Source organism: Loxodonta africana, chromosome 14 (assembly GCF_030014295.1).
Source record: "Loxodonta africana isolate mLoxAfr1 chromosome 14, mLoxAfr1.hap2, whole genome shotgun sequence".
Lineage (NCBI taxonomy): Eukaryota > Metazoa > Chordata > Mammalia > Proboscidea > Elephantidae > Loxodonta > Loxodonta africana.
In genome coordinates, this window is record NC_087355.1 from 62,856,543 (window position 1) to 62,881,642 (window position 25,100).

At 36.0% G+C, this 25,100-nt stretch overlaps 1 protein-coding gene across 3 annotated transcripts in view; it reads right to left on the reverse strand.

The window, feature by feature from the left end:
• CSMD3 (CUB and Sushi multiple domains 3) overlaps positions 1-25,100 on the reverse strand; it is a 1,388,861-nt gene that overhangs the window by 517,246 nt on the left and 846,515 nt on the right. For all 3 annotated transcript variants that reach the window (XM_064268007.1, XM_003408442.3, XM_003408441.3), the window contains 2 exons: positions 3,269-3,451; positions 1,027-1,353 (listed from right to left, as the gene is read on the reverse strand). In XM_064268007.1, coding sequence (XP_064124077.1) covers positions 1,027-1,353; positions 3,269-3,451 — 510 coding nt within the window. The remainder of the gene's footprint in view (positions 1-1,026; positions 1,354-3,268; positions 3,452-25,100) is intronic.

A 25,100-nucleotide genomic window follows, 5' to 3' on the forward strand; every position in this document is an offset into this window, starting at 1 on the left:
TTGGAATCAACTCCACGGTAGTGGGTTGGGTGGGTATGAGTTGGAAGGAAACTCTGGTGGCGTAGTGGTTAAGTGCTACCTCTGCTAACCGAAACGTCAGCAGTTCAAAACCACCAGGTGTTCCTTGGAAAATCTTTTAGGCAGTTCTATTCAGTCCTATTGGGTTCCTATGAGTCAGAATTGACTCAACGGCAATGGGTTTTTATGAGTCGAAATCTACTCAAAAGCAACAGGCTTGGTTTTTGGTTGTGTAAAAAAAAAAAAATTACTCTATGGAAACCCTGGTAGTATAGTGGTTAAGAGCTACAGCGGCTAACATAAAGGTTGGCAGTTCAAATCCACCAGGCACTCACTGGAAACCATGTGGGGCAGTTCCACTCTGTCCTATAACGTCCGACTATGAGTTGGAATCAACTCGACGGCAATGGATCTGGGGTTTTTTTGGTTTTATGTACTCTCTGCTAAATACTTCACCTGCATCATTTAATTTATTGCTTACAGCCAACCAATGGGTTTTCCTGATGAAGAAACTGTGGCTCATATATAAAACCTAAAAATGTAGCAAAGCCAAGATTTGAAATTGTATAGTCTGACTTCAGAGCCAATACTCTTAATCACTAAGGCATTATTTTTCCCCACAGAGGCTTTGCTAAGTCAGCTCAGTGGTCTACTGCCGCAAAGCTAATGATTTCTTTCCCTGTCATGCTTCTGTAGACTTATGCATTTTGTCTTTGGAATTATCAATCTGTTAGGTCATTATTTGTTTAAAGTAACTTATTGATTTATGAACATATTGAAAGAAAGATCTCTATGTTTGGATACCAATAACAGAGCAAAGTACATGGTATATAATAGGTTGAGTTTACGTATAGCAGGTCTCTCACAAAGAGAAATGGCGCAATGCATGGCAACATATGGTCAGAAATCAAGGATGTTTCCTGCTCTGTGCAACAAGAAAGCATGATCCCTTTCTAGCTCTAATTTGTAGAACCATTTTACATGGAAAACAAAATAAAACAAACTTACTGTTATAAGTGATATTAAAGCCACGTCCTGACATTGAGTGGTCAGCTTGAAATTCTAATCGCAATATATGACTATTGCTGGTAAGGTGGGAAGGCACCTCAGCCCCAGTAAATGTTCCAAGAATTGGGGAGTCTGGAGAGTCACCATCTTTAACAGCAAGGAAGTCAAACTGGGATTCCAGATCAAAGTCATTAAAAGAGAGGTGTATCCGGCTCCCTGGATCAGAGATTATCGTCCAGATGCAATTTAAGTTATTTCCATACCCTTCTGGGTAATCAGGAGAAAGAACTGTTCCCATTGGTGCAGTAAAGTTAGAGAGGCAAGGAACTGTAAAAAAAAAAAAAAAGATTATGAAATAGAGTAAATGTTTAAATGTAATAGTGACCTTTTTATCTTCTTCAATTATGATAATCACTTAGCAGTTTGATAAAACAATATTAAACAACGTAAGCTGTCTTATGGAGCAGAAAAAATATTACCATTTTCACGTATTAGAAAGAATAAGCTTAAGACTATATGATTAAATATACACAAAAATGCAATTGGAGTAATAGCAGCATTTATTTTATATTTATCATGCTCATATTGGAGTGTTATACAAAGCTTTAGTCTCTGTGCTTAAAAAAGAATATAGGAGAAATGCATAGAGGTTTCCATAGAAAGTAATAATGCCATTAAATGATTGAAGATAAAAAATAGTATATAGACATTAACAGAACTGAGATCATGTAGCCCAGAGAAGACTTGGGTGGGGGTGGCAACTAGTTGAGTTTCATTCCTACCATGGACATGGAATTCTCTGATAGTTTATAACACATAAGGAAATGCATTAGCTTTTGAAATAGCCACAGCTGGCAGCTTGTATTTAGGTACTGGGAGATGAAGTACTCTACTCCACCCCCACATCTCCAGTTTTCTTTGGTTTAACTTAAAAGGTCCACATGGTTGAAAATTTAGAAAGAAGAGGAAGGATAAAGTAAAGAAAAGAAAATAATCACTGAAAGGGAATCATAGTTAAAACAATGATACATTTTCCTTCTTTTTTTTTTGGTATGAACACTTGTGTGTTATTTTTCTGTCTTCCTTTTTTAACTATGCAACGTATACATTGTTGTTGTTGTTGTTGTTGTTAGGTGCCGTCGGGTCAGCTCTGACTCATAGCGACCCTACGCACAAAAGACCGAAACATTGCACAGTCCTGCATATACATTAAAAAAAAAAATTATTTATTTATTACTTGAAAATGCTTGGTGTCTAATCACAGAAATCAACACTTTAAAAATTCTCATTTACTGCTTTAAAAATGTTAAATAATCAAACATTTTTAATGAAGAAAAAGGTATAAATTACAGCATATATTATAATTTAGACAAAATGGTTCTCAAAAGTAGGTCTCAAAAATGCTACTAAAAAAAAAAAGCTTGTAAATATTAAAGTTTGTGACAATGCCTTTGAAGGGCATAAAGGATTTCACGAATGAAAGGTATTATCATTATATGTTGAATACATATTAAAACACCTATATTTTAAAACCAGAAAATTATTTTCACTTTCATGATTATTGGCTTCTGTGTTGTCATGTGTGAATATTTAAAACTAAAATAGAAAATGTTCAATACTACACGCACACCTGGTAACTTGTTTTTTTCGGTGATGAAGACAGTACTTAGTTGACCTAAAAGTGCGTTAATAGATAATATAAATTATGTTTTTTGTTGTTGTTGTTCAAGTTACATTGGAATGTTTAAATGTATTTGGAGAAATATATTGTTTTAATTCAAGCATATTGTATATCATAAACATTAATGAATTTCATTCTGTGCAATATAAAAAAAGTCACTTAAAGTGTGCATTGGTGTGAGCATCTAAAAACAAAAATAAGTGAATGCATAATACATAGAATATAAGTTTCAAATATTTTAAGTTTTTTTGACTGCAAATAAGCATATATGTATAATTTCCATAAGAAGTATGCTATGCATAAAGTGCAAAATTTCACAAATAAAGTGTTATAGGGACACATATATATTTTCCAACTACCAAGTGAACTATGTTAACTTTATTTAAATCTGTAATGAAATTTTAATTTGGCATAAGCACACTTGTTAAAGATAGTATCACAAAGTGCTACTCGTCCAAAAATAATTACACGGTTCCAACTCTTACTAATTAATTACAAAAGCAATTATATGCAAGGACAGGGTAACATATGCTGTCTGGAATCAAAGCATTTGGTACTCACAGATACAGATGGGTATATTTGCAGACCATTGGTTATTCTCTTGACAAACAATGGATTTCTCTCCAATTAATTCAAACCCAAACTGGCATTCGAATCTTAAAACATCACGATTAGAAAATCCATCTCCTTCTCTAATTCCATATAAGGGTGTACCAGGATCTCCACAGCTTTCTTTCTCAATTTCTGTAAAAATGTAAGACAAAAGTCACCTTTGCAGGGTTGCAGGCATATAATATTGATTCTATCGGTTTAGTAGATATACACTCTTTGCAGCTGAGATATTTCAGAGCAAATGTGAATACCTTCTTCAATCATAACGTTTTTCTTTTTTCACTCTTATGGACATGATTTGCTGAAATTATACTTAGGGAGCAATTAGTATATGTCTCTCATTTTGTAGATGGGGAACCCGAGGTCATTAGAGCTGATAAGGTTGCCAGAGGCCAAGTAGTATCATGAAAAGATCTCGGATATTCTGTCTGTACTACAAACACACACACACACGTTTTCCCCAAATCCAAAAGACTTTTTTCAATTCTTGTAATCTGTACATGATACAGTAAATCCTTTGGCTGTAACCAGGATATGTGGAAACATTCTCTGCCTTGATGTTCCTACAGTAGTAAACACATTTAACACTGGATATACCAGTCTCTCCGACAGTTGTCGGTTGGAGTATTTCCTCCAATTAGATAAAAAACAAAACAAAACATAAATAACTTCTTGAGGGCAGGACTCAATTTTGCTTTCCAAATTACCCAGTTATGTCTTCAATAAATGTATATTGGATGAACTGAGTTGAAGGAGATTGAAAAAAATAAAAATTCTCTCTTAAAAGCACATTCAAATACCCTTTTAAAGCATACCCCCCCCCCCAAAAAAACAAATATCTGAAACCTTCATTGTGAAGATACGAATGTCAGTAATAAATTATTGTGGTCATTGCTTTTGGTTTTTAAGTTTCACAAAACTGAATTAATACAGTTGTCTTTAGACAAACAATAGCAAAAATAAATAAGTAGATAAAAATTTTGAAAAGAAAACTGGGGGATAAAGTTGTAACATTTACTGACACTCCAACATTCACAGTCCTGGAAATCTACTGGTATGTGTCTTTCCCACGTCTTTACCTACGATTTTATATTTACACACACACACATACTTATAATATGCAGTGTTATAACATTTGTATGTGTGGCTATATATACATATATGTATATATACATACACCAACCAATGTGTTTCAGGGATTTTTTTTTTTTTTTTTATCATTCTTGCATCCTTAGAGGAAACTGTAGGTGGTTATAATGATTTATTCAATACACTAGAGATTTGATTTGGTATTTTATTTAGTTTTATATGTGCTTATAAGTAACATTGGTCTACATATATTTTTTATTTTCCTATTCCTATCCAAATTTAATTTCAAAGAAAGAGTTTAGTAATTTCCCACCTTTTTCTAGTCTTTGGATCTAAACCGAAAAATTGGATTCTTGAGTGTTAGAACTCAATTAAAAAGCTGACTGAGTCTGTTACGATTTTAAGACATGTATCTATCATTTCAATTTCTTTCACTATTTTTCAATTGAACTTTTTGACCAATATTTACAACTATTATACATTAGAGAAGTAAATTTTTCCAAGGTTTGCCAGATTAGCTGTTTAATGGTGACAGAATTGTGTTACAGTATTCTAAAATATCTCCTTTATAAATACACCATAAATCTTTTTTACTCTTAATGTCATTTATTTGTGTTTAGTTTCCTGTTTTTCTCGTTCATACTTACAGAGTTGCTAAATCTATTAGTCTGTTCTAAAAACCAGCTTTTGTTTTTTGTTGACCATTTCAGTGTTTTGATATTATTTAAACATGTTTTCTTTTTATCTTTTTTAGATTCCATTTTCAACCCTCTTTGTATTATTTTTCTGTTCTTTTTCTAGCTTCTTGGATGGAAATATTAGTTTATTTTCAGCCTTTCTTGTTTCCTATAAAAAACAAATTTAAGTCTATAAATTTCCTTTAGGATACTGCTTTGATATTGACGGAAACCCTGGTGGTGTAGTGGTTAAGAGCTACGGCTGCTAACCAGTAGGTTGGAAGTTTGAGTCTACCAGGTGCTCCTTGGAAACTATATGATGCAGTTCTCCTCTGGGCCATAGGGTCGCTATGAGTAGGAATCGACTCTTCAGCAATGGGTTTGGTTTTATTTTTCTTTTTGATATTGACAGCTTTTATTGTTCACTTCTAAATAGTTTTAGTTTCTATTTTGATTTCCTCTTTAACTCAAATAATTTTAAAGCATGTTTTTAAATTTATGGGTTGGGACTATAATTTTGTTGCTGATCCCTAATGCTGTTTTTTTGGTATTCAATATATGTATATACAAGTCCCACAGTGGGTAAGTCAGTGAATTATATTCAATTCAATTTGTTATAGTTGTCAGATTGATATTATATATGTTCTTAAATATTTTTTGACTACTTGCTCTGTCAGTTTCTAAAAGGAGTGTGTTGAGGTTCCAAACTGTGTGTGAATTTTGCCACCTTTCTTTACAGTTGAATCAAGTTTACATACCTTACACCATCATTGATCGTGTTTTTATGCAAATACTGTGCACCTTCCTTTGCCAACCATGCCCTCCCCCCGGAGGTATTTTTATAAGTGTGATATGCTATTTTTTTTCAGCAACATGTAAAAACAATTGATACTGTGGTGCTTATGAAAATACTTTGTGGGGGGGAGGGCAAGATTGGCAAGCAAAGAAAGAAGGCATGAGTTACTTGCATAAAAATACAGTAGTCATTCAATTTATCCAGCAAATTTATTGAGCACCGTTGATATGCCAAACGCTGCCTTAGGTATTTGGGGCACATCACTGAATAAATAGACAATGATTCCTGCCTTCCAAGAGCGTATATCCCACTAGGTCAAAGAACTGAAACAATAAATCAATATCGTATGTTAGAAGACAATAAATGCTATGGGAGAAAAAGAAGGTCTAGTAGGGAACAGGGGAGCTGAAGTGTCAGGTGGTGGTTACTGAAAGAAAATTCCTCACCTGAAAATCTCAAATCTTCAAAATACTAAGGTATAGTATTATAACTCAAAATTAATTTTTCCTGTAATTCAAAATTAGGATTCCTCAATATGAGTTATAATTCAAAATTAATATTTTCCATTTTGAAAATATTCTTCCCTGGTCTTTTTTCCATCCTGTATTCCTGATGAGAAATATAATACCAAACTGATTTTCATATCGTGTAATTAATCTGTTCCCTGTCTCCCTTATTACCTTCCCATAAGTCAGGATTCTTCTTTCAAACTTTCTGTTTTTAAGTGTCAATATAATTTAACTAGGTATTGGTTTTTAAATCAATTTATTCTAATTAGTAATTGATGGAGTTCTTCAATAAAATAGCTTTTTTTGAGAAAACCCTCAAATAGATGTTTTATTTGCTTTCTTCTCTGTAACTATGCCAGCCTTGCATGCATTCCCTATTTTGACCTTCAGCCTCCCACCTTGGGCTTCTTTCTTCTAATGTCAGAATCCCGTTGTACTTCTCTCCTCCATGTAAGTTCTTGCCTTTATTGATCTGGAATTCAATTAACTTTTGTTGCCCTCATCCTCAGCCAGGGAGGCCTCCATATTGATAACTGCATTAAACTCCCATTCCATGTCTGGACATTTTGCTTTGCAACTGAAATACTCCCCAGTGAGGCAATTTCTGCTGCATTTCTCAGAATGGTCACTGGATTCTAACCAGAGACTTGTGGGTCTAATGCACAATAGCTTCCTATGAAGAAGCTGCAGTAACAGCGCCCTGTGGTGGCACTTGTTTATGAAATTCTCAGCTTACCTTTATTTTCCATATATATTTTATATGTTTATTTATTTTCATATATTTATTTATTTTAGGATCCCATACAGGCTCCAAACAACTGAGATTTATCTTCCAGTCATTACAATCATTGGTATATTTCCATATGTTTTCTATCAACTTTGGGTAAGTGTTGACTATGAGTTCTTAGTTTACATCTTGAAACCACATTTTTTTCTCCTCTAATATATCATTCTTAATATACATATATGGGTATAACTTAAAACCTGCAGTACTCTGTAACACAGATAAAAAAAAAAATTTTTTTTTTTTTTTTAATAAACATTATTCAGTAATTAAAATAAGCACACACCTAATCAGGGCTTTTGAAATTATTGCTACACAAGAGGCAAAACTGATATCCAAACAAATAATTGATATTCAATACATAAGTGCTACAGTAGAGATTTGCACCTCCAGTTATCCAGATTTGACATCAGGGATCACTGGAAGCTTAATCTTCTCCAGCAGCTTCCCTAAGGGGCTGGAAAACAGTCTGGAATTGTGGATAACTTAATGCCTCAGGGGTGAACATTGACCATCAGGAGCAGGAGATAGAAAGAAGATCAGTAGATAAACTGCTCACTCTTCCTCGCCAGCAAGAGATGGTTCCAAAGTACAGCTGATCCACGTGGCCCACAAGGCCTAGCAATCAGCTGTGGCAAGCTCAGTAAAACACCGTCTTATTATTGTTATTCCTACTTCCCTGTTTACATCTCTTTATTCCTCGTTGCTGTACTGGAATTGCATGTCTGCAATAAAGTAGTAGCCTAAACACTTCGTCTTACTTAGTGTCTGTTTTCTAAGGAACTAAGGGTAAGATAAGTGACTTATCAATGGCAAACAAGCAATTAGACAAGGTAAGAGACCAGGGTATCTAAAGGATGTAAATATAGTGATACCCAGGCACATAAGAACATCAGCTATCCTTTATTGATTAACTATTATTTGCCAAGAAGTTTCCTAAATACTATACTTATTTTAACTCATTTGAATTCTTACTATAATGCTGTTAGTTAGACACTATTATTTTACTTTAATAGATAAAAAAAATGAGATCTTGAGAGGCTGGACAAGGACATATATGTAGAAATAGCTCAACATGGATTCTATTCAACACTTTCTTGATTCCAATGCCTTTTTTTTTTTTTTTTCTGACTGTTCCATGCTTCTGAGAGAAAGGATGGAAAGAAACACTGTGGATTCAAGTACTGGAATAATTAAGGAAGAGAGAAGGATGAACTTGAGTCCAGTATTGGAAGGGAAAGGGTAATAACACTAATTTTAAGAGAATTTTTCCTCTTTGATGTTTCAGCACACAAATCCTACCTCTGTACAGTGCCAGGGTGATTTTTAAACTACTCAGAAATCTTCAAGTTCCTTACCATAGGAGGCCATTTGTGACCTAAAACTTCTCTGCCTCTCCAGTCTCGTCTCCCACCTATGTATCAAAGGTCTGTGGGTGGCACAAATGGTTAAGTACCTGACTATTAGACAAAAGTTTGGTGGTTCAAATCCACCCAGAGTCACCTCAGAATATAGGCCTGACAATCTGTTTTGAAAGGTCACAATCCTAAAAACCCTATAAAGCAGTTCTACTCTGCACACAGGGGTCACCATGAGTTGGAATCGACTCAACAGCAACAACAACTTAAGTATCAGGCATTTTGAGATACTTGCCATACCCTTTGGGATCTACATGCCCTTAGTGCCATCTTTTCTATCAAGAAAGAAGGCATCCTCCCAGCATCTAAAACCTGGTAAAATACATAGTCATCTCTCAAGGTGAAACGTTATCACAAAGTCAGCCCTGAGTTGAAAGCACATTAGTTGTTAATTTATCAGGGCTGCTATAGGTCTTTGGCCTACCTACATTGACCCATATATTTTATTATCATTTATTTATTTATCCATCTGTCTTTTCTCAGTAACTTTTATTTATCTTTGCATTTCAAGTGTCTATACACATGGCTCCAACAAACATATATCATTCACTATGTGCCAGACAAAGTTACAAGCACTAGTTGCATTTAATCCTGACAGTCCTATGAGGACCCAAAGAGGTAAAATAACTTGCCTAAAGTCACACAGACTTCAGGATGAGTTATACCTCAATATAAATGAAACAAAAATCTTCTCAACTGGACCAATAAGCAACATCATGATAAGCAGAAAAAATGCTGAAGTTGTCAAAGATTTCATTTTACTAAGATCTACAATCAATGCCTATGGATGCAGCACTCAAGAAATTAAATGGCATATTGCATTGGGCAAATCTGCTGCAATGGACCTCTTTAAAGTGTTGAAAAGCAAAGATGTCACATTAAGGACTAAGGTGCACCTGAGCCAAGCCATGGTGTTTTCAATCACATTATATGCATGTGAAAGCTGGACAATGAATAACGAAGATCAAAGAGGAATTGATGCCTTTGAATTATGGTGTTGGTAAATAATACTGAATATACCACGGACTGCCAAAAGAATGAACAAATCTGCCTTGGAGGGAGTACACCCAGAACCCTCCTTAGAGGCAAGGATGGTAAGACTTCATCTCACATACTTTGGACATGTTATCATGAGGGATCAGTCCCTGGAGAAGGATAACATGCTTCTTAGAGGATCAGCGAAAGAGAGGAAGACCCTCAACGAGATGAATTGATACAGTGGCTGCAACAATGGGCTTAAGCATAAAAATGATTGTGAGCATTGAGCAAGATTGGGCAGTGTTTGTTCTGTTGTACATAGGGTTGCTATGAGTCAAAACCAACTCAAAGGCACCTAAAAATAACAACAAAGTCACACAAATTATTAGTGGCAGAGCTGGGATTTGAGCCCAGTCAGTGTGGTTCCAAAAATATGTGTTCTCAAGCAATACACTGTGCATCTCAGAGCCTAATATTCAAGAAATGGTTGTGGAATGAATAATGGAGGAAGGAAGGCAGAAAAGAGTTTGCATACAAGTTTGTAGTTCTCCTAATAAACAATATATGCAAACACAAATCCCCACAGTTATAGAGAAGCTATGTATATATATATTTTTTTATGTATATAGGAAATCACAGAATTCCATATATTCCAGTGATATCTTTTTAACAATTTTAATTTTATTGTTTTCTTGTAATCAAAGGATATGAAACTTGGGTACCTTTGGTTTATCTCTCCAGATCTATTCTCCACCCTTCTCTACTCTGCTTCTTTCCCACAGGGTTAGGGGAAGGTGGATAGGGCTGCCTCGCATGGATACATATTAACCAGGCTCCTGTGTTGTCTTCCTGGGGGTAGGGGTGTGGGGAGTCAGATGACTGGCAGTATTGGCAGGAGACTGGGGTGATGAGGCCAAGAGGGAATCTGGTAGGGTATTTTGCCCCAACTCTTTCTCTTCCTGTTCATCATGGGTTGGTTGTGTACCTCTACTGGAAACAAAACACAATTCCTGTTAGGCACCCTTATCCATGCAACTGTTCTCCGAGTGTTATGGTTATCATTCCTGGCAGTGGTAAAGACTTCCTGTCCTTACTAGCCAGGGATACCTTACAACCCCTTGTTAGTCTTCTTTTGCCCTGCTCACATATACCCAGTGTGAATGTGTCATGTGTTTTCTGCAGGGTTTCTGATTGATGCAAAGTAAATTACAATTGAAATCCCAACTCAACATGAAAGAATTCAGTTGCTAGCCCACTAATGGAGCCCTGGTGGTACAGCGGTTAAGTGCTCACTGCTAACCAGAAGGTTGGTGACTCAAACCCACTAACTGCTCTGTGGGAGAAAGATGTGCCAGTCTACTTCCATAAAGATTTACAGCCTTGGAAACCCTATGGGGCAGTTCTACTCTGTCCAATAGGGCTGCTACGAGTTGGAATTGACTCGATGGCAATGGGTGAGTTTTATCCCACTGATACTAGATTTTATTATCTTATAATAATTTTGACTCCCAGAATATAAAACAGGATTGGGATATCTTTAATAAATGTTGCCGCTAAATATCTGTGCATCACTCACAAGTAAATCTGGAGGGAACAAAATGGATATTTATTCCTAGATTCAGAGACTAGCACCCATGGAAGAGCACTTGGTTCTGCTCTCTTTCTTCTCTGCTGTGGAGGTAAAGAACAGAAACTGGGGAAGAGGTGCTGAAATAAATGAGGACCAGAGGTCAGAGGAAATACAAGTTCACTCCAGAATGCTCTCATGCCGGGAGGTGAGAGCAAAATCGAAAATATAGGATTAAATGGCAGTGGCTAAAATTTGTAGAAACAGGATACTTGAACACTTTTTTTAACTGACCAAGTAAGTTTGATCCTTGGTGCCTAAAGTAATAAACTCTAATTTTAAATTCAGCCAAAGTTCCAGCCAAAGAGTAACATCTGGCCTTAAAGTGACACAGAACTTCTCATTGATCAATCTCTGACTTGACAACAGTTGACACGGTAATTCAAATACTTCACAGAGAAACTGTGTAGATTAAAAGAAAGTCATCTGTAAAGCTTGCAATTTTGCTGATTCTTAATGTTAAGAAGCCTCTTGGGAATCTCATTACCTCAGCAACGGGCTTGCGAAGGTTGAGAGATATAGGATCATGCAGCTAGAAAAGACCTTGCAAATTAAACTAGGTCTCACCTTCAAGCATCTCAAATGAAACTATTGTGCACCTTAAAGACATTTTGAGAAGGAAATCCATAACTTCCCAGGCAAAGTAATGAAGGACATATTTGCAACAATAAACATGTAAAGATTTTAAAATCATGATGAACACTGCATTTTAAAAAGCCTCAGATTAGGTACAAAAACTTAATAAAAAATATGCAAAATTCAGAATGATGGTAAATGCACCATGAAAAAAAGGTCTCAAAATATAACATATAATAAAGAGCTGGTGTGGAAGAACGTCTGGAGCCAGAAGCTTAATCATATTTTTAATGCAGAAAATAGAGGTCCTCTAATAAAATAATTCTTAATCATATTTCATCTTCAAAAATGATTGAATGCCATAATAGATTTAGGAACTCTTTATCTGTGCTAAAAACAATGTGCTTTTCTTTGGTTCTAAATATGATACTATTTGAAATATTATTAGTTTGAAGTTGTTTTTAAAATAAGTGTACTATATTTATGAATAACCATTTGTATTCTTTCATCTTGGTACCCAGGTATTCAGGTATCAAATATAGAGGATGAAAAAGAGACCTGCAGGTGACATCTGTGGCCACAGAAAAGAAGTAATCTGCCAGCCTTCGCAGAGATCAAAACTATGAATTTGGATTCTGTAGCATTTTACTCCAATCCTGTGATTATCTTTCTTTCTTCTGACTGTGAGATCCCTGGAATTTTCTGCAAAACCCTGCTCAAAACTTATAACCTCATCCCTTTCTCTCCCTTTAAAGATAACATGTTGGAACACAAGAGAGTGGCAGTAACGTTATTTTAAGGATAAGACTAAGTAACTCTAATTTAATTAAAAAATAAATAATTTATAAATGCAGATGGTTAAAGCATTATTTGTAACATATTTATTCAAATCTCACAACCATTTGAAACATGCCACAACATGACAGCAAGACTGAGAACTAATGTTCTAATGCAGTAGTTCCCTGGCTTATATGTTTTATTTCATTATCCAAAACAATTTAATGAAATGAGGTGGGAATCAATTTTTTTTAAAAAAGCATTTCCTGATGATGAAAAAGTTTTTTATCATTTGAAGGTTAGTTTTATCAACTTGCAAATATAAGCAATTTGTTTCAGTTCACTACTTACTGAGCATCCATTTTGTGCCCAGAACTGAGCTAGGAATAACAGCCACAAAAAAGGTATGTGTCATATCTCTGCCCTTAAAAAACACATAGTCTATAAAAGCTGCCAACAGGGTGTAATCAGGATATAGTTTTTAATTCTTTGGCACATGCTTTAAAGAGATGGAGGACAGATGATATTATGTTCAACAACTTTGCTATAAAATGCTACTGTTTTAAAATTCCAAGATAACTTCAGAAGTTAAGTGTATTTCCTGTGTATTCTGACTTAGTGAATATGTTATGTTTTAGAGAATTAGAGATGAAACATGAAGCAATAAATACATCCTCCTCTCTGACCCTGAGGTATTGGCCTTAACTTGGACTACTTGGTTAAGAGCTACAGCTGCTAACCAAAAGATCGGCAGTTCGATTCCACCAGCTGCTCCTTGGAAACTCTATGGGGCAATTCAACTCTGTCCTATAGGGTTTCTATGAGTCCACATCGACTGGGTCTCAACTTTTTTTTTTTAAGATCCTTCTAAGGATCTTCTTAGCATTCGCCTTCAGTTTTAGACTAGGTACTACAGTATCTGCTATAGGCAGACAATGTGGTAGTAAGCAATTGATTGAGGATAGGAAACTCAGACACATGTTCAAAGGCACTTTCACTGTAAAAATGTCAAATCGATACAGGCAGTGCCAGGGTTACTAACAAGATCCGTTCCTAATTGTGTCTTTAAGTTGAATTCTTAGGTAAGTTGGAACCCATTAACCCACTGCCGTCGAGTGGATTACATACATTTCTTACTTAGAGTTACTTTAGTGCAAGAAAAAGCTTGAAGTCTTTTCAATGATTTAAAAGCTGCACAGGCAGCAAGTCAAGGCGATTCTGACGAATTCAGTCGGTTCGATCCTTTCAAAGTGAGGGCAAATATACATAATATTAAAGAACAAGGAGTTGTCCTTAAGGCAGATGGTCTTAACTCAGGAACTGCCTGGAGATGCCATTATACACTAAGTGAGCTAATTGTAGATAACCTAATTATCAGTGTTTCAAGTAAAATTATCTTACTCATTCATTCATCTGTTCATTCAATCACTGCTATGTTCATTTAAGAAAATTGTTTTGGAATTGTACTGTATTCTAAATGTTGGGAATAGAGACATGAGTAAGAATTGATCTACTGTTATAGCACAAAAAGCTAAATAAACAAGAGAAATATTTGGATATTATTATTATAACATACTAATGTAAGATATATTGGACATATGGAGATGAAAAAGAGCAATTCTGCTTGGGAGGCAGAAGGCAAAAAGTTCTATAAACTGAAATTTAAATTAAGTTTTGGCAGATTTGAAGGGCTGTATATCTATAGAGTCACTACGAGTAGAGATTGACTAGACAGCAACAGGTTTGATTTTAGTTTTATGATAGGTGGGTGGAGAGAGGCAGTTTGTGACATTTCAAGTAGAGGGAGCAGCTTGACGAAAGTAATGATAGTGTGAAACAACATGGCACATTTGGAGAAATTCAAGTAGTCCAGTATGGCTGGATTTAAGGCGCAATGAGAATGAGATGAAAGATGAAGTTAAGAAGATGTGGGGCTAGCCTTGTGTGCAATGTGAAGAGCTTTTAACTTTATTCTAACTAGAGGAAAGCCATTGATAAAGCACTCGGACAGTACCTACCACACAAATACTCCACACACAGCAACAGGCACAGCAATCTCTGGTGAACAGAACTTGGCATAATATAGAGTCAATTAAAGAGACATGACCTTACTCCCTAAGGAGCTCATGGTCTAATAATGAAGCATTAAAATAAAAGTATCAGGAAGCTTTTCTTTTTATAAGAAGACTCAACATAGCATTGTTCACTTGGACCTCACTTAACCTGTGTATTTTTAAAACACTATTCTCCGAAGTACCTTGAATGAAAGAACAAAGTAAAATATAGATTTTTGTCTAAATCTCTGTAGCTACCTGTTTAAAAGACTTTACAAGCAGAGATAGATCAATATTTTTGAACTATAATAGCAATCAAAGCAAAATGGATTTTTCTTTCGAAAGAACCGTAACTGCTAGCAGCTTAACAGCGGCCATCAAAAAATTCTAAACATTACTGCTCTTGCTGTATCTACCAGATGGTGAGAGCACTTAGAATTATTTGAGGGTATAATTCTGTGTATCTACACAACAAGTAAGAAGAATCAACCACCCTTACTTGCTATGATAAAGGACTACACTGAAAAAAGGCGGAGCGCAACAAATGGGCAGAATATGCCTTTTGTTTTAAAAGTTGTTGCTGTGTTGTCAGTTGCCATCGAGTAAAGCCTCAATCATGGAGACCCCATGTGTGTAGAGTACAATTGCTCCAAAGGGATTTCAAGGCTGTGACCTTTCTGAAGCAGATTGAACTTGTTAAAGGAATTGTGGACTCCCTGAAGAGTAAACATTTCTAAAGTGCCTTCATATCTCTGGCACTCAGCACAATGGGAAGCTTTTATTTGATATTCTATTTTCTCTTCTTTGCTTATTTTCAAGAATCATAAAGGTAATCAGAGGTGGGAAAACTGGAAGCCAACACTTGCCCTCATTAGAAACCCTGTTGTGTTGTTGTTGTTGCTAGTGTAGTTGAGCCGGTTCCCACGCATAGTGACCCCATGTACAACAGAACGAAACATTGCCTGTGCCATCCTCAAAATCCTTGTTATGCCTGAGCCCACTGTTGCAGCCACTGTATCAATCGATCTCGTTGAAGGTCTTCCTTCAACTGATCTCTCCTGATATCCAAAGTATATGAGACATAGTCTCACCATCCTTGTTTCTAAGGAGCATTCTGGTTGTATTTCTTGTAAGACAGATTTGCTCATTGTTTTGGCAGTCTATGATAATTCAATATTCTTCACAAGACCATAATTCAAAAGCATCAATTCTTCTTTGTTCTTCCTTATTCATTGTCCCACTTTCACATGCATAAGAGGTGATTGAAAACACCATGGCTTGGGTAAGGCACACCTTAATCTTCAAGGTGACATCTTTTTAATGCTTTAGAGAGGTCTTTTGCAGCAGATTTGCCCAATGCAAGCGTCCTTTCATTTCTTGACAGCTGCTTCCATGGGTGTTGATTGTGGATCCAACAAAAATGAAATCTTTAACAACTTTAGTCTCTTCTCTGTTTATCATGATGTTGCTTATTGGCCCAGTTGTGAGGATTTTTGTTTTCTTTATGTCAAGGTGTATCCATACTGAAGGCTGTGGTCTTTAAACTTCATCAGTAAGTGCTTCAAGTCCTCTTCACTTTCAGCAAGCAAGGCTGTATCACCTGCATATTGCAGGTTGTTAATAAGTCTTCCTCCAATTCTGATGCCCCATTATTCTTCACATATTCCACCTTCTCGGGTTATTTGCTCATCATACAGAGTGAATAATTATGGTGAAAAGATACAACCCTGACATACACCTTTCCTGACTTTAAGCCACACAGTACCCCCTTGTTCTGCTCAAATAACTGCCTCTTGATCTTTGTACAGGTTCCTCGTGGTCACAATTAAGTGTGCTGAAACTCCTGTCCTTCAAAATGTTATCCATAATTTGTTATGATGCACACAGTTTTATGCCTTTGCACAGTCAATAAAATATAGATAAATATCTTTCTGGTATTCTCTGCTTTCAGCCAGAATCTATCTGACATCAGGAATGATATCCCTTGTTCCATGTCCTCTTCAGAATCTGGCTTGAATTTCTGGCAGCTCCCTGTTGAGGTAATGCTGCAACTACTTTTGAATTATATTCAGCAAAATTTTACTTGCATGTGATATTAATAATATTGTTCAATAATTTCCTTTTCTGATTGGATCACTTTTCTTTGGAATAGGCATAAATATGTATCTATTCTAGTTGTTTGGGCGGGTAGGTGTCTCCCAAATTTCTTGTCATAGACAAGTGAGCACTTCCAGCACTGCATCCATTTGTTGAAACATCTCAACTGGTATTCTGCCAATTCCTGAGCCTTGTTTTTTGCCAATACTTTCAGTGCAGCTTGGACTTCTTCCTTCAGTACCATCGGTTCCTGATCATATGCTACCTCCTGAAATGGTTGAACATCCACCAGTTCTTTTTGGTATAGCAATTTGTGTATTCCTTCCATCTTCTTTTGATGCTTCCTGTGTCATTTAATATTTTCCCTTTAGAATTTTTTTTTCTTTAGAATAGTTCAGTATGGCAACTTGAGGCTTGAATTTTTTCTTCAGTTCTTCTAGCTTGAGAAATGCTGAGTGTGTTCTTCCCTTTTGGTTTTCTATCTCCAGGTCTTTGCACATGTCATCATAATACTTTACTTTGTCTTTTCAAGCCACCCTTCAGTACCATAGGTTCCTGGTTACATCCAACTTCCTGAAATGATTGAACATCGACCTTTTTTTTTTGTTATACTGACTCTGTACATTCCTTCTATTTCATTTTGATGCTTCCTGCATTGTTTAATAGTTTCCCCATACCCCAAAAAATCCTTCAATATTGCAATTTGAGGCTTGAATTTTTTCTTCAGTTCTTTTAGCTTGAGAAATGCCATGTGTGTTCTTCCCTTTAGGTTTTCTAACTCCAGGTTCTTGCACATGTCATTATAATATTTTACTTTCTCTCCTCTAGACATTCTTCTGATCAGCTCTTTTATTTCATCAGTTCTTCCATTTTCTTTAGGTACTCCACATTCAAGAAAAACTTTTAGAGTCTCTTCAGACAGACATTTTCGCTTTTTCTTTCTTTCCTGTCTTTTTAGTGACTCCTTGCTTTCTTCAGGCAGAATTTCCTTGACGTCATTCCACAACTTATCTGGTCTTTGTTCATTAGTGTTCAATGTGTCAAATCTGTTCTTGAAATGGTCTCTAAATTCAGGTGGGATAGTGTCAACATTGTGCTTTGGCTCTCGTGGACTTGTTCTAATTTTCTTCAGTTTCAACTTGAACTTGTATATGAACAATTGAGGGTCCGTTTCACAGTCTGCCCCGGCCTTGTTCTGACTGACAGTACCAAGCTTTTCCATCATCTCTTCCCACAGATGTAGTTGATTTGATTCCTTTGTATTTCATCTGATGAAGTCCACATTTACAGTCACTGTTTATGTTGTTGAAAAAGGTATTTGCAATGAAGAAGGATTAGAAACCCTAGACTACACTAATTAGTTATAACTTGACTAATTCTAAACATACACAGTGACCTGGATTTGTGAATCAATGTTATGTTTAAATTACAGAGAACTGTTTTAGACAACAGTACTATTCATGTATCATAATCATCATTATTGTTTTTGGATAATAAATTACTATCTACAGTTCAAGGTATTCTAGCAGAACCCTAATTAGGACATAATCTCTGATTATCGAAGCGACTGGTCTATGGACCTCTGTGGGCTTGATATGCAAGGCGACAGAATGAAGGATAAAAAAAAAAAAAAATGTGTGTTGGGGCCTAATTGGTGATAAGGAGACAAGGATTATTAAGAAACATTAACTCTTGAATCTTTGCTGGCCTGTAAAGGTGAATTTCAGGTCAGATAGTGAAGTTGGAGTCAGAAGGTAAAATCTGTGAGAACTTGTGTAGAAATCAGTGATACAAAGGCCTCAGATGAAAAAGGGAGCAAAATTTTGAGGAAAAAGTCTGTTCTCTCCTCCAGGGTTATGCTACTAACATCCACCACTACAGACATACACAGAGTCCAAAACTATAAGCTCAAGGCGATAACAATGAAAGGTGGCTTTGTCAGACAGAGCAGGATTATCAGTGAAATGTTAACTTGATCAAAAACAACCAACCAACAACAATAAAACACCTTACAAATTTGGTGGAGAAAACCCAAATTAGATTTCAATTTGGTAAATATAATCTGATTCAATATTTTAAGCAATCTCTTTTGAGGACTCAGTTCCTTCCTATTAAACAGATTCTTTTATAGTTTTAGTGGTTGATTCATGTAAATCCTTCATCACCCTTCTGTTTCTGTTAAAAAAAGGCTGTATGTGACATCAAGGAGACTGGCAGGAGAGGGGCCTCAATAATTCTCTAATGTCCTTTGAATATTCTGTTGCCTCTGATGCAAAGTAGCTGGTTTACTATCTTTCTTGGACTGCTGATGCATCAAGTTATTATTATTCTGGTCTGGACTTTAGGGGTAATCTGGGCATCTATGGATCTGGCTATTTGCTCTCAAGATTTTTGTGCTTTCAGTCTCTAAATCTTCAGCCTCTGCTGACCCATTAATTTTATAAGGATCTCTGAATCTAGCTACCAGGGCAGGTAGAAGTTTCTGGATTCCTACACATGTCAAGAATGTATGCAACCAGAAAAGCTCTCAAAGTTCCTCCCGTGACATATTGAGTGAAAAGTTGGATTCACTTATTTTTGTTAGTTGTCATCAAGTTAATTCCAACTCATGGTGACCCCAAGTGCGCAGAGTACAACTGCTTCATAGGATTTTCAAGGCTATGACCTTTAGGAAGCAGATCACCTGGCTTGTCTTCTGAGGCATCTGTAGGTGGGAATCAAACCTTCAACTTTCCAGCTAGTAGTTGAGTGGTTAACCGTTTGCACCACCCAGGGATTGACTATACATGTGCATACTTGCTCAACCAGCTCAACACTTCAGGAAGTTCCTTGAAGTTCCTAGTGAGGAGAGAATCTTCTTCACTCTACCACTTTTGCATTGTTTCTATAATACCTCAGCCTAGTAGTGGCACTGACTATGGGATTTTTATTTCTTCTACTTCATATGCTTTTCCTCTTGTATAGTAGTGAGCCTGGAGGCCTAACTTGTACAGGTTGAAAGGACATTCTCCATATATCATGGAGGAAACATTATGATATGGGTCTTACTTTTGATCATTTTCATGGGAGGAGAATTTTAAAAAAATCATTTTTCACTCTGACTTTCAAGACTATTTTTTCAACTCAATTCAAAATCACACTTTGGTACTCAAAAAGTGAACTATCCCCTTCTCTTTGCATTGCTATGTCAAAAACAATTCAGGTCCCTTGAGGAATATGGATTTGGGGACCTAAGGTGGTGGTCATATACACAGCAATAAAAGAGAGAAAAGTATGACACAACAAAACTTTACTTCATTTTACATATTTTTAATTCAGACTTTTTACTGCTTCACCTTGAAAATTTCTATTCAACCTTCAAGAATTATCTGAGGTGTCATATCCTCAGGCAGCTTTTTCTATACCAGCATTTTTAGCAAATCACTTCTGTTTGTTCTAAATGCTAAGAGCGCATATTGAACTGGTCTATTTCTGTGTTCCTGTCCCTACTTTTCTGATACTTTGTAGATGTATGAGCCTTGTTTATTTCATCTTTTCAGTCCCATTACCTAACACAGTGCCTGGTACACAGTAGGCAATTAAAACTAAAGTTCTTAAAGGCAAATGTAAATATGTTTATAAGATTGGCATTAATGCTGTGTTCCGTTAAAAAGAATTTAAAACCTGTACCTCTCAATGAAGCAGAAAGCATTCTCAGTCGAAATTCACTTTGAATTTGTTGAAGATATTATTCAGATATAAAGATAAAAAAAATCAAATAATCAAATTTATAACTATTAATTACAGAAAAATTAAAGTGAAGGAAAATAAGTTTAGAAAGAACATAAGCAAAAGATCTTAAAAATATAAAAATTATATATGTATTTATGCGTGAGTGTATGTGTGTGTGTGTGTATTACTATCATAAGGAAGAGAATTGGAAGTATGAGAAGAGGATCAGGCAAAAATGTATGTATTTTTCAGGAAGACAGAGCTTAAAATTTAAGGTAGAGTACTCAGTAATATAACAAGATTCCAGAGAAAAACAAGGAAAGAATGAGAGGAGGAAAAAATAACAAAAGGGTAAAAGGAATTGATAACAAGACAAAAAAAAGTTATTGGAGAGGGGGCTTAGTTATAACAGATGAGACAGGTATGGGGGATTAGTAAGCAGCATCCATTCCAACTTTCATTTAATCTACCATCCTGTCCTAAAAATTTAAAGGAATAAGTGAACAAAGAAAAAAGCACAACTTCTTTTAAAGTTCTAAATGTAGATTAACCCAGCCCAGTGCCATCGAGTCGATTCCAACTCATAGTGACCCTATAGGACAGAGTAGAACTGCCCCATAGAGTTTCCAAGGAGCGCCTGGCAGATTTGAACTGCTGACCTTTTGGTTAGCAGCCGTAAGACTTAACCACTACGCCACCAGATGTAATCAATTAGATGCATTCAGTTGTGATTTGGAAAGCGAGAGAGACAAGGTAGCCAGCTGCCTTCCTCATCTTCCCTCTACTTTGGTTCATGCAGGCAGACATGTGGTAGAATAGATTTTGTGGAGGTAGAGTGTGCAGCAAAAATAAATGAACCATGAGAAGAGCAAATATTTATTAATGAAAATAATTTCACAATTTCAGTCCTTGACCTGGAGCCCTGGTGATGCAGTGGTTAACAGCTATGGCAGGCTATGACTGCTAACCAAAATGTTGGCAGTTCAAATCCATCAGCTACTCCTTGGAAATTCTATTGGGCAGTTCTACTCTGTCCTACAGGGTTCCTATGAGATGCAATCAACTTGAAGGCAACAGGATTGTTTTGTTTTGTTTTGTTTTTATCCTTGATCTACAAAAACTGCCTTGTCTACTGACAAAGAAAAAATGCAAATAACCAAAATAAAAAATGAAACAGGGACATTACAACTGACCAGGTAGAAATAAGGAGAACTATGACAGAATATTATTTACAATTGTATGGCAAGAAGCTGGATAACCTAGATGAAATAGACAAATTCTTCGAAGCACACAACCTACCCAAACTGATTTAGAGGAAATAGAAAGTCTCAACACAACCATAAGAAGTGAAGAAATAGAATCGATGATCAAAAACCTGGAGCAGATGGCTTCAGTGGGTAATTCTACCCAACATTTAGAGAAGAATAGACACCAATACTGTTTAAACTCTTCCAAAAGTTAAAGAAGGAATACTACCTAGTTCATTCTCTGAATACCCAAACCAGACAAAGACAACACAAGAAAAGAAAAACTACACACCAATGTCTTTTATGAACATGTCATTGTTGTTGTTAGGTGTTGCCAAGTTGGTTCCAACTCACAGTGACCTTAAGTACAACAGAATGAAACACTGCCTGGTCCTGCTCCATGCTCACGATCATGGTTATGCTTGAGCCCATTGTTCCAGCCACTCAGTGAATTCACCTCATTGACGGTCTCCCGGTTTTTCCTTGACCCTCAACTTTACTAAGTATGATGCCCTTCTCCAGGGATTGATCCCTCCTGACAACATGTCCAAAGTGTGTGAGATGTAGTCTCACCATCCTTGTTTCTAAGGAGCATTCTGGTTATACTTCTTGCAAGACAGATTTGTTTGTTCTTTTGGCAGTCCATGGTATATTCAATATTCTTTGCCAACACCATAATTCAAAGGTGTCAATTCTTTTTCAGCCTTTCTTATTCACCATTCAGCTTTCACATGCATATGAGGTGATTGAAAACACCATGACTTGGGTCAAGTGCACCTTAGTCTTCAAGGTGACATTCTTGCTTTTCAACACTTTAGGAGGACTTTCGCAACAGATTTGCCCAATGCAATGCATCTTTCGAGTTCTTAACTGCTGCTTCCATGGGTATTGACTGTGGATCCTAGTAAAATGGAATACTTGACAACTTCAATCTTTTCTCCATTTATCATGATGTTGCTCGTTGGTCCAGTTGTGAGGATTTTTGTTTTCTTTATGTTGAGGTGTTTCATCTTAGGAATATATATGCAAAAATCTTCAACAAAATACTAGCAAACATACTTCAACAGCATATCAAAAGATTCATACACCATGATCAAGTGGTATTTTATTCCAGGAATTCAGAGATGTTTCAACATTAGAAAATCAATCAACATAATACACCACATCAATAGAACAAAGGAAAAGAACCACATGATCATCTCTAGGGATGCATAAAAAGCATTTGCTAAAATCCAACACCCTTTCTTGATGAAAATTCTAAGGAAGATTGGAATAGAAGGAGAATTCCTCAATATGATTCAGGGCATATCTAAAAAGCCAATAGCCAATATTATACTTAATGGAGAAAGACTGAGAACTTTCTCCTTGAAATCAGGAAAAATACAAGGGTATCTGCTCTCACTACTTCTATTTAATATTGTATTAGAAGCCCTAGCCAGAGCAATGGGACAATAAAAATAAATAAAAGGTATCCAGATTGGAAAAGAAGAAGTAAAATTATCTCTTTTGCACATGACATAAAACTATATATAGAAAACCCAAGAGCTCACAGGAAACCGCTAGAGCTAATAGTGAAGTTTAACAAAGTTGCAGTGTAAAAGGCCAAAAAACAAAAATCAGCTGAGTTTCTAAACACCAGCAATGAGAAACCTGAAATGAAAATTAGGAAAACAATTCCATTCACAATAGCATCTAAGAGAATAAAATACTTAGGAATAAATCCAACCAGGGACATAAAAGACATATATAATGAAAAACATAAAATCCTGCTGAAAGAGATTAATGAAGATTAAAATAAATGGAAAGATGTTCCATGTTCATAGACTGGAATACTTAATATTATTAAGATGTCAAAACTACCCAAAGTGATCTATAGATTCAACACAATCCCAACATAAATTCTAACAGCCTTCTTCACAGATATAGAAAAACCAATCCTCATCTTTATATGCAATGGCAAGAGGAACCGAATAGCTAAAACAATGTTGAAAGAGAAGAACAAAGTAGGAGGACTCACACTTCCTGATTTTAGAACATAGTGTACAGCTACAGTAATAGAAACAGCCTGGTACTGGTACAACAATAAATACATATACCAATGGAACAGAATTGAGGGTTCAGATATAAATCCACCCTGATTTTTACAAGGATGCTAAGTACATTAGATGGGGAAAGAAGAGTCCCTTCAATAAATGTTGCTGAGAAAAACTGGATCTCCACATGCAGAAAAATGAAACAGGACCTATGCCTCACACCATACACAGACAAGTTCAAAATGGATTAAGGACCTAAATGTAAAAACTAAAATCATAAAATTCTTAGAAGAAGAAGCAGGGGCAATGTTGTTAGGCCTAGCTTTCAGCAGTGGCTTATCTAATATAATAACAAAAGCACAAACAGCAAAAGACAAAATAAATAAATAGGATCTCATAAAAATTAAAAATTTTTGATCATTAAAAGACTTTGCCAAAGAAGTGAAAAGACAAGCTACCGACTGGGAACATATCTTTGGAAATCATATTACGTGACCAAAATCTATTAAACAAAATATATATAAAACCTTGACAACTTAACAACAAAAAGACAAAAAACCCCATCATAAAATGGGCAAAAGACTTGAACAAACATTTCACCAAAGAGAACATTCAAATGGCCACCAAACACATAAAAAGATGCTCATAGTCTTTAGCCATTAGAGAAATGCAAATCAAAACCTCAACCAGATAACCGTTTCACTTCCACTAGGGTGACTACTCCCACATGTCTGCAAGTTTGTTGGTAATGTAAGGGCTTGCGTGTTGCTGTTGTGCTGGACGCTATGCCACCGGTATTCCAATATCAGCAGAGTCACCCATGGTGGACAGGTTTCAGCTGAACTTCCAGACTAAGACAGACTAGGAAGAAGGACCTGGTGGTCTACTTCTGAAAAGAATTACCCGGTGAAAACCTTATGAATAGCAGCTAACATTGTCCACTGTAGTGCCGGAAGATGAATCTCTTAAGTTGGAAGTCACACAAAAGACCACTGAGGAAGAGCTGACTCCTCAAAGTAGACAGTCGTACTTAATGACGTGGAAGGAGTCAAGCTTTTGGGATCTTCCTTGCTGATGTGGCACAACTCAAAATGAGAGTAAACAGCCGCAAGCATCCGTTAATAATAGGAAGGTGGAATGAACAAAAAATGAGTCTAGGAAAACTGGAAATCATCAAAAATGAAATGGAACACATAAAGATTGATATCCTAGGTAGTGGGCTGAAATGGACTGGTATTGGCCCTTTTGAGACAGGCAACCATATGGTCGGCTATGCCAGGAATGACAATTTAAAGCAGAATGGCATCACATTCATCATCAAAAAAACATTTCAGGATATATCTTAAAGTACAATGATGTCAGAGATAGGATAATATCCATATACCTACAAGGAAGACCAGTTAATATG